The following is a 15,212-nucleotide window of genomic DNA, read 5'->3' as shown; positions in this document are numbered from 1 at the left end:
CCGGAGGTCCGTTCTTAACCTGAAACTGTTCTTAACCTGAAGCAGCACTTTAGCTAATGGGGCCTCCCGCTGCCGCCTCACCACCGGAGCACGATTTCTGTTCTCATCCTGAAGCAAAGTTCTTAACCCGAGGTACTATTTCTGGGTTAGCGGAGTCTGTAACCTGAAGTGTATGTAACCTGAAGCGTATGTAACCCGAGGTACCACTGTACCCTGGTGAACCAGGACTTTTTTCAAAGGCAACTCACAAGAACTCAGTTCCAGCACCTCTCAAGCGAGCACCATTGCCCATTCTAAGAGAATGTGTTCATGAGGAGTTCTGGCACCACTTTTTCCAGAAAAACAGCACTGCTCAGAACCCTTGTTAATTCATCACTAAATGGCCTGGGTCCCAAACACTTGAAAGATCATTTTCTCCAATACCTCCTGACCCAAAAATTGCTGTCTGGGAGAGAGGCCTTACATGTGGTCCCACCAATGTGAAGAATGAGGACGCAAGATAGGTCATTCTCAGTGACAGCATCTCAGATATGTAACTCCCTCACAAGGAAGATCTGTCAGTCCCCCTTTTTATCTGCATTAAGGAAATAGGTAAAACTTGTTCATTTATCCAGACTTTTGGCCAATATTTTAATGAAGTTGTAATTCCTGTCTATATTATTAACTTCTGAATTGCTGTGTGTCACTTTATTGAGATCTGCCCTGGGCTCCCCTTGTGGTTAAAGGGCAGGTTGCACATTAGAAATAATAAATAGTGATAAATTATGCAAGGGCATATCTCAGCTGTCCCACCTCACAAGGAAAGCAGAAGGAGGTTTTTGTTACAGTGTGACTGTAAGGAAAGAATATAATAATATAAAAAGCTCAATTGAGATGAAATTGAGAAGAGTGTTTAAGTGTGCAAAACAGGTCTGCAAAAGTGGAATTCCATGATAGTCTGGCAGCCATGCTTGTTCCTTCATGTTAGTTTAACTTAGTCCACAACTTTAAATAGAATTTTGGTGAAAAACTACTTTCCTTCTTTCTATTTTGCCTGTACTGTAGTTACTTGCATCATAGCTTAGCAGGGTTAAGGTATGGATAATGTATTTCGTTTTTTCTTATTGATGTAGCTGTTGCAAAGCCTTGGGAATCATCAAAAAGGATTTGAACCAAAGGACTTGGAAATAGATCTTAAGTCAATGATAAAGCATTGTTACCAGCAGCAAGTTTACTGCAAAATCTCTACACTTTATGCAATATTTCAGTATGCAGTGGTTTTCTCTGGTTTTCTCTTAATGTCACTGAATGCAGGTCATTAAATAGCTTTTCTTTCTGCATTTTCTGTTATATCACTTCCATTCTATGATTTCACAAAATGATTTCTTTCTAAGACTGACTTTGCAGTCCTAAAGTAAAATTATAGCCCCCTCACCTAACGTGGATTACTTTATTAAATCTCATAGATCTTAACCCATTTGATAATATTTTCTGGCTATGCCAAATGCCAGCGTTAGTAACTGGTGGCAATTGTACAGCATGCGACTCAAGGATGGAGTTTTGTTTTAAAGTGAAGATGTGGTTCTGAGGTTGCATTCCGTCATGGTCTCTGGAAGTAGTTTCTAGTGAGAGGGCCCTTGCCATGCTTTATTCAGTTGTGTTCAGTACCAGACTGATGTTAGTAAAGCAGAACTGATTCAGAACAAACTGACTGAAATGATGCATAGGCTACAGAGGCTGACAGGAGAAAAGATTGAAAGAGTGAAGTATGTGGAGGTTGCCCAAAGGGCTGCTGTGCAGAGGAGATGGGATAGCAGAGGCCTGATAACCTAGGGCAAGGGAATCATGTCTGAGCAATCGTGCAAGGATGCTTTTGTAAATGAAAGATGGCTTAATTCTAATTTCTCTCTATCTCTCTCTGATGCTTTATATGATACAGATATAGTATCTTCTCTCTCTCTCTCTCTCTCTCTCTCTCTCTCACACACACACACACACACACACACATACACACACACACAGGAGAGAGGCAGACATGCTAGTAAAATTGTGGATTTGCAAGACTGTAATTTCTTCCACTGAGAACAGTCACTGTAAGGTGGGTCAGAAATCGAACATATTTTTATGTATTTTTCAAAAAAAATCACAGACGTAATTTGAGGGAAAAATTCAGAAAAGTTGCTTGGTTTACAGCAAAGAAAAGCAAAAGCGAAACAAAAAACCACTTCAGCACCTTAGAGATTAACAAAGCTTCTCTGTTATCATTGAGCTTTCTTCAGCATAGTTCAGGCATCCCCAAACTCGGCCCTCCAGCTGTTTTGGGACTACAATTCCCACCATCCCTGACCACTGGTCCTGTTAGCTAGGGATGATGGGAGTTGTAGTCCCGAAACAGCTGGAGGGCCGGGTTTGGGGATGCCTGGCATAGTTAATCATCAACAACTAGACAGTTGCACTACAGTATTTCCTGGGAATCTTTTCTTCACCACAAGCCATATGCTGAAACTGAAAGTTTATTAACAGATTGAAAATGCTTGATTCAGTGGCTGCAGTCCACAAACCATAGATTACAATGAGTTTTTAGTGTGGTGAGAGTTCTCTGTATGTTGCCACTTATGTAAGCAAGGTTGTGAAGCAATGGCTAAGACTATCAGGTTTCCTTCTGCATTTCAATCACTTGCGAGAGGAGGGGGAGTCTAGCCGAGTCCAGCCCTACCATGCTAAATCTCAATAAACAGCAGAGGCATACTAGGGTCTCTTGCACCTTTACCAAGGAGCTGTATCAGCGCCTTCTCACTCCCCGAAAAAAATCACTTTACTACAATAGCTACCTTATAAATTAATGCATTTTATGCAACCCAAGTACAGTGGTACCTTGGTTTAAGAACAGCTTAGTTTATGAACAACTTGGATTAAGAAAGCTGCAAACCCGGAAGTAGGTGTTTTGGTTTGTGAACTTTGCCTTGGAAGCAGAACATGTTCCGCTTCCTGTTGAGTGTGTTCCATTCGTAGATTGAGGCTGCTATGGGAAAGCACGCCTTGGTTTAAGAACACTTTGGTTTAAGAACAGACTTCCTGAACGGATTACGTTTGTAAACCAAGGTACCACTGTACTCAAAGCATCTAGAGCAGCGGTTCTCAACCTGTGGGTCCCCATATGTTGTTGGACTACAACTCCCATCATCCCTGAGCTCTGGCCTTGCTAGCTAGAGGTGATGGGGGTTGTAGTTCAACAACATCTGGGGATCCACAGGTTGAGAAAGGCTGGTCTAGAGTGTGGGTGAAGCAAAGAGGAAGGGCAAAAAAGTGCATGTGTTGTGCCACAGTGTGTGGATGGGAAGCTTCTTGCCACACATATATATAATACACTCCATAGCCTGATGAGTGATTTTTGCATGGCGCCTGCCCCCCCCCCCCCCGAGCCTGCATCCCTGGTGGGGTGGTGGTTTTAACAACCCCTAGGTACACCTCTGCTTAATATCACTGACTTCCTCATTTAATAGCTTTACTCCTAGGTGGTCTCCCATCCAAACATTGACCAGAACTTTGAGTTATCAAGGATGCAGGGTGTCAGTGATTTTCAGTGCAGGGCGCCAGTGTTTTGCATAGCTTTGTATTCCTCTCATATAACTCGTGTCCACCTTGCCTTAAACGTCATCTAACTATCACGTGTATCAATCTTTATTTTTCTTCTTTCCTACTGCTGTCCTAATGTGTGCCTTCAATTACCGAATTATCAGGAGTGGGGAAACCTAAATCTTGGGCTAATATATATGCAGATTTTATCATTTGCTTACATTATTCGAGAACAGGGTTTTGATTTCTAAGGTTCAGGAAAAACATGAAACTTCAGCTATTATTTATCCTGCTCAGTGCCTAATTTTTTACCATGAGAACATGTGGAATCACAGTCACATTAAACCACAGTCAAATTAAAGCTTACATGTGTATACTGTACAGAATAATCACAGAGCTGGTTCATGCCAATATCACAAGAATACCTGTCCAAGGCACAGATCCTGTCAGGTGCTGTTGCGGTTGCTCAAGAGTAACCAGGCAAGACTCCGACCTGTCTTTTACAGGCTTTATTTTGGTGCAAACTATATACAGTGAAGAGCGTCATAAGTTCATGTCTGGCTCAATTGCTAGCAGAATCCGGGAGTGCTCTGTTTTTGTACCTCCCCCAACATAAAAGTCTCGTCACCCCCAGCCTTTTCCACCCCTCCCTGTGCCTCAGACTACTGCACAGGATGGGCGATGGCAAGGGCGTGCTCCCTGCCTCTCCAGCTTGCTGAGGCTCAGTGTTAAGTCTCTTCCTAGCATCCTCTGGTCCTTGCACCTCTTCTCCACTGGAGGTGGGGCTTTCCTCCTCGCCGGAAGAGGAACTGCTTTGCAAGATTTCCGGAGGCTCCCTGTAACACAACTGCCCTTCGATCTCTCGCCTCTGAGCCGATGGCAGTTCCCTGACAGATCCTTGTGGAAAATTTCATAGCTTTTTACAAAGAATGATGACAAAAACCCAACAAATCACCTAACACTTCTGTAGGCACCAGGTTCCCAAGGTTCCTTAAGGGCTTCTCCTTAAGGTGGTCTCTCTCCACTCCTCAGGGTGGGGTAGACCAGCAAGCAATACTGTGCAACAGAAGGCTGTGCTGCTCTGCTGCTGCTGAAGCCTCCCTTACCTGGGTTGTTTCTCCACCAGTGGCAGAAGCGATGGGGAGGGTGGCACCTGTGGCACCACCGCCTCTTGCGCTTCCTCCACCTGGTGGCTGAGCCGAATCTGGAAGGCTCTATGGTGGCCTTTTCATCTACTTCAACTGGAAATTTAAAGGGCAGCACTGGAAGTAAAAGCTGACCGCCCTGACCCCAAAGCCTTGAAACCAAGCGAAGCTACTTCGCATGGAAGAATTCTGATTGTTTTATTCACTTACTGCAAATAATGCTCAACATTCAAAAATTTGGTGCATTTAGTGGTTAAGCTTGCTTGCATTGAACGGAAGGTATGTTGTTTTCTACAGGCTTACATTGGAGTGGATGAATTATCAGTATTAACCAAAATTCCTCCCTGGTGCCTCTTGATTAAAGCTCATAGAGACGCAGTAGGCTCAGCGGTGCCAGGAAAGCCGATGCAGTGTTCAGTCTCCAGCAGCTGCTGATTAAGGGTTCCTAGCACGTTCCATCACTATATATTGACACATTGGGTTGCAAAATCTCCAAAGAAGCTCCTACAGTGCCAATAAATCTGCTTTATGCAAATGTTACTTACATTTCCATGGCCGTACTTAGGCTATTCTTTTGCGCAATAAGGATCCAATATGAAGCAATAAAGAGGGAGAGCTGCATTTTAATATTTTGCTGAAATAGCACCGAACGCTAAGATTAGGGTGGGCGAGTTCGGCGTCCTGATAACTTCATTTCTTCTCATCTTACGTAAAATGACAGTCAAAATCAGGAGAACAACTATTGCATATATTTCAGTAGTATGGATCCAGCAGAGATCTGAAAGTGGGAGGACAAGATTCCCAGCGTGGGACAAATGCACGCCCTTGGATATATTCACTAGGAAATTCTAAAAGAGATGTACATTTTAAAATCATTGTTGTGGTAACTTTTCATAGGAAACACTGGTGCTCTTGTGGAATAATAATAAGGATATGGTGTGGGGCTACCTTCCAAAAATGTTGTCCCTGGCTATTTTTTTAAAATGTAAATTATTGGTGTAAACAACTGCACAGAAGGCAATGGGCAGTGAGGTCTGTATCCCAAAATTCCTTTTCTTACAAATATAAATAGTTTTATTTGGCATGACCTTGTCATGCAAGTCATGAACCATCTATAGGAATTACTTGGTCTGTTGCAATTCTCGCTGATAGAAAGCCTTTGACCATTTTTCATTGGGAAACCAAATATGAATTTTATTTGCCAGTTAATTGTGTATGGTTTCTACTCAAATTTATAGACCTTGAAAGTGGACTATAGTGGAGCTGATGACATTTTACTCAATATAATTAGTAAATGGTTTGTAAATACTAAGGAACAGTGGAAGATGTCAAACTGAATAAACTTTAGCTTTGGTCCTCTTTAATTTTGGAAGACAAAACATAGTATTTTTCAAGCAAGCTTCCCCCCCCCCACACACACAGCTAATGCAATACTAATATAGAATTGTGTTCAAAATATTTATTCCAAAATCTAACACGTGAATCGTATGCTTGAAAAGCTTCTATTTAAATAAACAAAAGCAAACAAACCCTGTCCTTTAAATCATAATTGTGTTGCCTGTGATGAATTCTACTTACTAGACTGATGAGAAGGCAAACTTTATCTCTAGGTAGCAGGCAGAAAGAAACTGCAGCTGAAAGGCCTATGTCCCCTGGGAGGGATCGGATATCCGACAGTCTTAGCATTAAGTCCAGCCCATAAGGCTGCCACCTACAACCTTCCCCACCCTCATCCTCGTTGCAGCTTTGTTAGATTGCTCTAATCGATTGTCATCCTTTCGTGACCACACAGTGGGAGAAAGAGAGAGAGTCTAACTGGCTCCTCCATTCCTCCCTTAGATTTTATGGCCTCTCCTCCATCTAATTGGATGAAATAGGAAGTCACTGGCAGTCCTGCGTTGCTGGGTGTGCTGATTTAACTCGGACCAGCCCTGCAGAGGGGTGGGGGTGGGGAGAGAGGAAGGGAAGCAGAGGGAATCTGTATGTCAGAAGAACAGAGTGGAGGAAAGAAGAAAGGGAAGAACTAAAGGGAAGGAACACTGGGGAGGGACAAAGAAGAGGGAGGTGGTAAGGACCGAGGACAGAGTTGCCATTATCTCCTTTTCGAATCTCTCTGTAATGATATTGCTTGCAGTGATGCCCAGGGAGCAGGCACCTGCTGCTCTGTAATGATTCAGCCTCTTTCTGCCGGCTCTTTCGCACAACAGGATGCTGTTGCTACTGTCATTGCTGCTGCTGCCGCCGCCGCTGCTACTGCCGTTCTTACTGATTCTCCTTTTGCTCCTGCTGCATGACGGCTGTGTTTTCCTCCATCTAAGCAGCCACCCGCCTCAGATGCTCAAGGTGAGAAGCCAGCCTCTTGCTCTGGGCTCTTCGTTCACTTAAACAATTTTCCTCAGGATTTCAGATTCTTCTTCTTTCCCCTTAATCTTCTTATTTTTCACTCCGTGAAGAACTGAGATGGCTTGAGAGGAATTATAAACAACAAATTTTTAAAAGTGAGCAAGGAGGGAGGAGCAGGAGCTGAATCATTATGAGAGGCTTTTCTCCTTTCTGAATATTTGGAAGGATCCCCCCCCCCTTTATTTGGATCCTGTTCTGACACTTGAACTCTTGATACCTATGCTGTGATCCGGTAAGATTTCTCTGGATCTTTTCCCCCATCTTTTGGCTTGCTTGCTAGTGATAATGGAAAGGTTTTTTGAGGCCTTCTAGAAGAGAGCTCAACTGAAGAAATACATGCTTAAATATGTCTGAAGCTACTCTGGAGAGTTTTCCCAACCCCTCGAACCAGCTGAGTCCCACTCCATCACTCGAGGGGCTTCCTGCTGAAGAGGACATACCAGAGAATCAAGGAGCAGACACAAGGGTGCAGGGAATAGCAGGCCTTGCTGCTACTTGCTGTGTGTGTCTGGAGGCAGAGCGGCTGACAGGCTGCCTCAACTCTGAAAAGATCTGCATTGTCCCGATCTTGGCTTGCCTGATCAGCCTCTGCCTCTGCATTGCTGGCCTCAAGTGGGTGTTTGTGGACAAGATTTTTGAATACGATTCTCCAACACATCTTGACCCAGATAGGATTGGGCAAGATCCAGTGACTGCCGTGGATCCTACTGCACTCTCTGCTTGGGTGCCATCTGTAGTGCATACTTCTTACTTTCCAGTACCCACCAATGTAGCTAACTTTGAAGTCACAGGGCAGCCTTCTGGTTCACCAGTCCCCCCTGAGGTTGCTTCTAAGCCGTCTCCATCTAGAGGTGACCAGTTAGAGGATCAGTTTTTACTCTCTTCAGTGCCCTCCTTACCCCCACCTAGTATAGAACCTGAAGTGAAAGGGTCCACGACAACATCTCTGCCACAAGAATTTGAAACTAATATCCAAACAGCTCCACCAAAACTAGGTAAGCATTCGATCCTATTCCCTGTGCAGATTGTCGTTCATATGCATACAAAACAGGTGCAATCTATATTAAAGATTATTCATATTGTGATGATGATACGATTGATACTAACAGATTTGCTAATAATTAAAGAGGAGTGTGTTAGCTCAGACATTTGCTTTAGCCTGTCCTTTTGTTAAAGTTGCAAAAAGAGATACTTGAGGAATCTGGGGTGCTAGTCATGTAATACTAACAATAACTTTGTTGAACGGATGGTACTTTACAAACAGTTCATCTGGTCCATTTAAGTAACAAATTGTATATGACTGTTATCATGACTCCCTTTTGATCTTGATTCTTTTGTGTCCCTGACAGATTATGCCCTTCAACACTCATTCATACTCCCTCCCCTTAAGTTAGCTGGTTAGTGCAAAGAGAAAAAACAAAACTGTTAATTTGGCAAAAGCAATGAAGTCCTGCGGCACTGTAAAGTCTAACCAATTTTATTATGCCATGAGCTTTCATGGCCACAGACTGCTTCATCAGATGCATGGAATGTGAGCTGCACTCCTAGCATATGATGAACTGGGCTCCAGTCCATAAAAGCTTATGCCCATAAAATCAGTGAAGTCTTCAAGGTACCACAAGACTCTTAGTCTGTTACAGCAGAGGTGCCAAGCATGACTATCCCTCTGGAAATTTGTCAGTAATTCTGATCATTTATATTTCCAGTTAGAGCCTGGTACCAACCTGTACAGATATGAGCTACTGGCCCAGTATACCATTGTGTATAACCCTTCCATTTATGGCTAAATTTGAGCAATAGCTTGCCATAGGCTAAGCCCTGGAATCTCTTTATATTGGGAGCTCTGTCTTGGGGAGTGTAGTGTAATGATAAAGATGAAAGAGACTCTAAGCATGTGTGGAGTGCATTTCCTTTGCCACTGAGTAATTTCAGCCATGTTCCAATATCTGGGATCAGAACAAACCATTTTCTGCTTGGAGGATGTTGCTTTTAGCCTGATAACTTATGTTTTTTTAGAAAATCCCTGGAAGCATTGGAGGCAAAAAAAATCAATTTGTTTAGATATATAAGCTTGCCCATTCTGAAACAACATCAACAAATTTATTGAAATTCACCCCACCCTTTACTGACTTGCATCTAAGCTCTGCAAAATAGCTTAAACTGGAAGATCTGAACTCTAAAGTTTCCTTTTCTTTTATTCCTCGATGTAGGAGACTGGGCATGAACAAGCTTTTAGCTTTCACTTGAACCTCTTGCTATTAACATATTTTAGAGAATAAAATGCTATGTTGGAAAATAAAATTGCCAACTTTTTTTGAAATGCAAATCACTGAAATGACACATAAATAGTGAACTTCTATTAAACATGCAAAGGGGGGGTGTTTGGAGAGGGTGATGATATTTAACAGAGATGTGCAATGGTGAACACTGATTTGTTTGTTCTTATAACATGGTAAGCTTTATTCCCTACCTCTTCACCCCCTTTTTGGCTTAATATACTTTTGAGATGTTATTTCAAGAGCATCATAAATCAACCACATGGTTATTTCTGGCAGATGTATGTCAAATGTAAAAAGATTAGCAGCTATACCACTAATTTACAGACCAATCCTATGCATGTTTGCTCATTTGGACTTTTCTGTCTAGTAAGTATGTTCAGGATTGAGTCTTCATGCACCAGATGATTTGAACGGTATAATGAGAAATCTCCATTGCTAGCAGTGCAGCTACACCCATCTGCAGGAACTGTGGATCTTGCCCAGTTATTATAATAGTCCAAATGTGAGTTCTGCTGAGACAGGATTCAAAAGGCACAACATTACAGCTCCTTCAGAGATCCTTTGCATGAGAATCCATTACAGAAATACTGGCTGAAGCACAACTTACCTGAGTTGATAGTCTGTCAGATTGCTGAGCAAGTAAAGTTGATTAGTATAACAAAGATTGGTCATGTATTTGCCACGTTGACTTACTGAGCTTAACCAATTTTAGGTAGAGGGGGGGCATGGGGAGAGCAAGCTTCTTTCTCACCATTTGGGGGGGGGGGGTATCTCCTTAAGAATGTTGCCATCCCTCTGCAGTTGGCAAACTGAACATCGTTTACAAAAAGCAGCTTCCCGTAGGAACAAAAATGACAAAGACCTGTAAAGAAGCAAAACCAAACGTATACACAGCCTGCAACATTCTGTACAACAGAGAAGAGTTTATGAATTCAATAACTGGAAACTGAGACAGAATTTGGTCATAGCCCACCCATCTAGTGGGTTTCTTGAGAGGAGTGGGGTGGGGGGGGAGGTGGCCTAACAGCAAATCATTATCTGCATTCCTCTCAGCCCACATTTGCAGAAGGGAGGTGGTGGAGGAAATTTTGGAGGATTGCAACAACTGTTTTGTTCTTTAAGTCTTAAATTCCATATAGGTATTTACAGAAGGAGTAAGGAGCTTGCTAACTGATTTGTCTTCGGTTTGCGTTGAGTAAGACTATTTTCTTAGAAGCATAAGCCAATACAAGCTTTAGAACTATGAAGATCCCTCTAGAATTGGTATGGGGAAGCAAGTCTGCAAGATACTTGCCATGGCTCTGAACTTACCATGTGCATTGCCTATTTCACGCAGTGCAAGTCATTTGGGTAAGGGAGGGTTTTATTTATTTATTTAATCCTCTAGGTGGGTTGTAAGAGCCGGGTGGGCACTTAAGCAAGTAGATATTTATTCCTAGTAAGATTGCAAGGCTTCATACCAGCACTTCTTCAGGGCTAAATATGTGCTGTCATCGTTCATAGTTTGAGACTGAAATGTCATTTTTGAACCAGACTTTTTGTGGTTACAGAATCCCATTTTCTCCTCTCCTTTTCATCCAACTCAGCATATTCTGTTTGGGGCTCTATCTTTCAAGGTCATAGTCTGACAAGGGCTAATTGATTCTTCTCTGTACTGGAGTCTGGGGGAGAAGCAATCCTAGTAATTGTCTCCGCTGTCTCGAGAACTCTCATACCTTTTAGTGCCGTACACTTTGTATTTTTTCAATATAGAAATAATCCCTTTTCTTCCCCATGCATTCTCATTCTAAATTAAATGTCACCCTGGTTCTGTTGAAATAGGAAAGAAAACCTAGTGTTTTACGCAATCATATATAGGGCATATTCATATACACATCTGAATGATGTATCTATGGTTTACATTATATTCTTGCCATAACCTGCAATCTCTCTGTGAAGATGAGTTGGTTTCATGATTACTAATCATGCTCAGATGAAATAGTGCTTTACACATAACCCACAAAAACACCTTCGTTACTATAATGGTTATGTTCAGGACATTGCAATCATGTCTGTGATAATAGCTTTATTGTATTATATCGTCAACATTTTTTCCCTCTTATTAGAGCTTATTAGAGGTTTGAGCTTTTTTCATTTTCTATTTGAATGAACTGTAAGGAGTTCCTGTGCAACATTTGATCACTAGCTTCAAACACCCCAAATATTTGATAGTGGCTTTTTACCTACCACTCCCTACCTGGTTTCACCTGCCAGATTCTGACTCTTTGTTTCTTTGAACATGCATAATGAATAACAGAAAGGCACAGTGTGTGTGTGTGTATAGATAGATAGATAGATGATAGATAGATAGATAGATAGATAGATAGATAGATAGATAGATATGATATAGATATAGATATAGATATAGATATAGATATAGATATAGATATAGATATAGATATAGATATAGATATAGATATAGATAAAATTTCTATCAGAAGACTTTGTGTCCCTGTTGGCCAGCAGGAACAGCCCTACTTAAAGAGTCCCCTTGATGCATGATCAGCAGAAGGACAAAGCAGTGCTTTTTAAAGTGGTAGCTTCAGTCCTATTTAAGTTACTGTTGAGGAAGGCCTAACTAAATCTAAGCTTGCAAGGTTTTAGGAAGCAATGGCTGTGATCCAACCTAGGCTCTAGGCACACCTGGAGCCTTCTTGAGTAGGTGGGAAATAGACTTAATAAATCTAAAGCAAATAGATTATTTATTGTAAAGATGGGGGGGGAAGTTGAATTAGGATCTTGAACAGAGCTAAGGGTGACTTTTCACAACTGCACAAAGTTTGAGAGCAGTAAAACTCACTCAACACTAAAGGTAATCATTGTGCAGCAGGTGTGACTAATTTTCAGTGAGTCTTACTCCCAGATAACTTAAGAATAGACAGTCAGCCAAGGAGGTGTGAAATGTAGCCATATTAACTTTTCATTTGTGAACAGAACTCTACTACAAGCTTTATTAAATTAATCATTGTGTCTCGGTATTACAAGATAGACAAAAGTGGGTGAGATTAATCTCTTTAATTTAATAATGGCTCAACCTCCATAAAGTGTGTTATACCCTGCTCCTTGGCATCCTCTGGTTCATTTTAGCTAATGCCCACTTTGCCGTTTTCACAACTTCGCTGTCTGCCCTTCCTCACACCCTGAGTTGGTCTTTGACAAAAACTGCATTAGTATGTATGATAAAGCTTCATACCAGGATACCTGTTGCCACATCCTAATTATACTACAGCTTAACTAAGATACTTGCTGATATACTTGATAGATATATTTGCTGTATTCAATTCTGGAGGTGTAATGCTTTTCATCTGAGAATACTTAGTCACATTCTTTGCTGCAGAATTCATTTTAACTTTATCTAGTAATAGAGCTGTCTTGAACAGCACACCAACTTCACCTTGTAGATGCAAGTGGAGTCTTAAACTGTAAACTCATCCTTCCCAGTAAAAGAAGAATGCACACTTTCTTTTCCCTTTCCCTTTTTTGAAGTGTCCATAAGAGGAACTTGTTGGGTCAGGCCAATAGTCCAGTATTCCCACAGCAGCAACCCTATGAGAAGCTCAAAAGTAGGACCTGAGCACAACAGCTCTCTGCCAACCTGCCATTGCCAGCAACTGATATTTAGAGGCATATACTGCTTATGACAGGGGGACGCGGGGGGCGCTGTGGTCTAAACCACTGAGCCTAGGACTTGCCAATCAGAAGGTCGGTGGTTCAAATCCCCGTGATGGAGTGAGCTTCCTTTGCTCGGTCCCAGCTCTTGCCAACCTAGCAGTTCGAAAGCACGTCAAAGTGCAAGTAGATAAATAGGTACCGCTTCGGTGGGAAGGTAAATGGTGTTTCCGTGTGCTGCTCTGGTTTCGCCAGAAGCAACTTAGTCATGCTGGCCACATGACCCGGAAAAACTGTCTGTGGACAAACGACGGCTCCCTCGGCTTGTAAAGCGAGATTAGTGCCGCAACCCCAGAGTCGTTCGCGACTGGACTTAACTGTCAGGGGTCCTTTACCTTTACCTTTTACTGCCTATGACAGTGAAGGCAAAACCTACCCATTATGGCTAGTAGTCATTGATAGCTTTATCCTCCAGCATAAAGCCAGGGGCTGAACTTAGGTATAAGTTACATATTTTTATTAGTATATCAGCAATTTCACATTCAATTTCTTTAAGAACTCGTGGGGATGCCTCCCAGACCCAGCATTTCGCCAGGTTTTAATTTTGTCGATAAGGCCTAGAACTTTGTCTCTCATCACCACTATCTGCATCAGTTCCTCAGACTCCCTTCCTGTGAAAGTTAGTTCAGGAACAGGGACCTCAATTTGCATCTTCCTCTGTGTGGCGTTCAATCTCTTTTTGTCTCCTTTATTATCCAAAGGACCATCTCCCTAGGCAGTCTCCTGTTGCTGATGCATTTAAATAATTATAGTGGTTGGGGTATTTGTGCTTTTAGCAATACGTTCCTTAAACTCTTTTAGCATCCCTTGTTGTTGTCCACTCCACTAGCATTTCTTTTGCCAAAGTTTGTGTTCCTTTTGGTTCTCATTTGGATAAGACTTACATTTTCTAAAGGAAGTCTTCTTGCCTCCAACAGCTTAAGTGACTCTGTTCACTAACCACCTAGGGACTACCTTTGTTCTGGTGGTACATTTCTTAATCTGCAGTATACATTCTAACTGAATATCAGTTTTTGATAGCACTATGGTCACTATTCCCAAGTGGTTCAGCAACACTTACCGGTACATCTCACACCTGGTCCTGGGTGCCACTCAAGATTAAGTCCAGGGTCGGCACCCCTCTGGTTGGCTCCATGACCAACTGTTCTAGGGCATAGTCATTTAGAGCAGTGTTTCCCAACCTTGGGCCTCCAGCTGTTTTTGGACTACAACTCCCATCATCCCTAGCTAGCAAGACCAGTGGTCAGGGATGATGGGAATTGTAGTTCAAAAACAGCTGGAGGCCCAAGGTTGGGAAACACTGATTTAGAGTATCTAGAAATTTTCTTTCTTTGCCTTGACTCAAACTCACATGTAGCCTGTCTGCCTGAGAGTAGTCACCTGTTACTAAACCAATCAGTGTCAGTGCTGATCTATGGCAGTGTTCATTTGGTCTTCCATATTCATTCATTGGCAACCCAGTGAAACAGGTGATAACCAGTGATTAAAAAGTGATTAAAAAGTACAAACTCAATATTGTACTAGGGAACAAATAAATTCTTTATTGGTGTTCACTGCATCATTTAAGATGCATTGTTCCCTTCAAATAGAATATAATTTTATTAGGATTTTTTAGGAAACAAAAATAAATTGAAGCATTTAAAGTACCTATGGAAGATAGTAGAGTTTAAAAGTGGCATAAGTTTAAGTGTATTACTTAAATGCATTAGTTGTTTTTTACCTGAAAGGCCTCTAAGCATAAATATATTATGCCATAGGGACAAAAGCAAAATGCATCTAAAATATTACAATTTCCATACACCTTACAACCCTCTGCACCTCCCATAACAGCTATAGAAAATTTGCAGGACAGTATCAATAGAAAATAATCAGCTCAGTCCATCAAATTGCCAGGGGAAAGGTAAATCTTTACCTGCTGCCAAAATGATGTTCATGAAGGTGCCAGGTGGATCACAACGGGAAGAACATTCCACAGAATGGCTCTCTCCTTTAACATCATCATTCAAGCCTCCCTCAGAGTAGGGACCTGGAGAAGGGCCTCAGAAGTTGATCTATGACTCTGGGTAGGGTCTTTAAAATATTGGGGTCTTGAGGCATAAAGAGCTTTAAAAGTCAAAACCAG

The 15,212-nt window shown here is 41.9% G+C and overlaps 2 protein-coding genes across 11 annotated transcripts in view; both read left to right on the top strand.

The window, feature by feature from the left end:
* The window catches only part of NRG1 (neuregulin 1), a 304,550-nt gene that overhangs the window by 198,717 nt on the left and 90,621 nt on the right, over nucleotides 1–15,212 (top strand). For 3 of the 10 annotated variants that reach the window (XM_077921600.1, XM_077921598.1, XM_077921599.1), the window contains exon 1: nucleotides 7,442–8,098. The exons of the other annotated variants lie outside the window; for them this stretch is intronic. In XM_077921600.1, coding sequence (XP_077777726.1) covers nucleotides 7,450–8,098 — 649 coding nt within the window. In that variant the 5' untranslated portion in view covers nucleotides 7,442–7,449. Of the gene's footprint in view, nucleotides 1–7,441; nucleotides 8,099–15,212 lie in introns of those variants that run through there. 10 annotated transcript variants of the gene reach the window in all.
* Nucleotides 6,133–7,087, top strand: LOC144326009 (uncharacterized). Its single transcript, XM_077921611.1, has one exon. The coding sequence runs from the start codon at nucleotides 6,909–6,911 to the stop codon at nucleotides 7,083–7,085; it is 177 nt and encodes a 58-aa protein (XP_077777737.1). The 5' UTR covers nucleotides 6,133–6,908; the 3' UTR covers nucleotides 7,086–7,087.

Source organism: Podarcis muralis, chromosome 17, assembly GCF_964188315.1.
Source record: "Podarcis muralis chromosome 17, rPodMur119.hap1.1, whole genome shotgun sequence".
Lineage (NCBI taxonomy): Eukaryota > Metazoa > Chordata > Lepidosauria > Squamata > Lacertidae > Podarcis > Podarcis muralis.
Note: the sequence above shows the minus strand (reverse complement) of the source record. Positions and strands in the feature narration are given on the sequence as shown.

Bases quoted from the DNA above. Each gene is read 5' to 3' on its own strand.
- LOC144326009 (XM_077921611.1), top strand. From the start codon at position 6,909: ATGCTGTTGCTACTGTCATTGCTGCTGCTGCCGCCGCCGCTGCTACTG.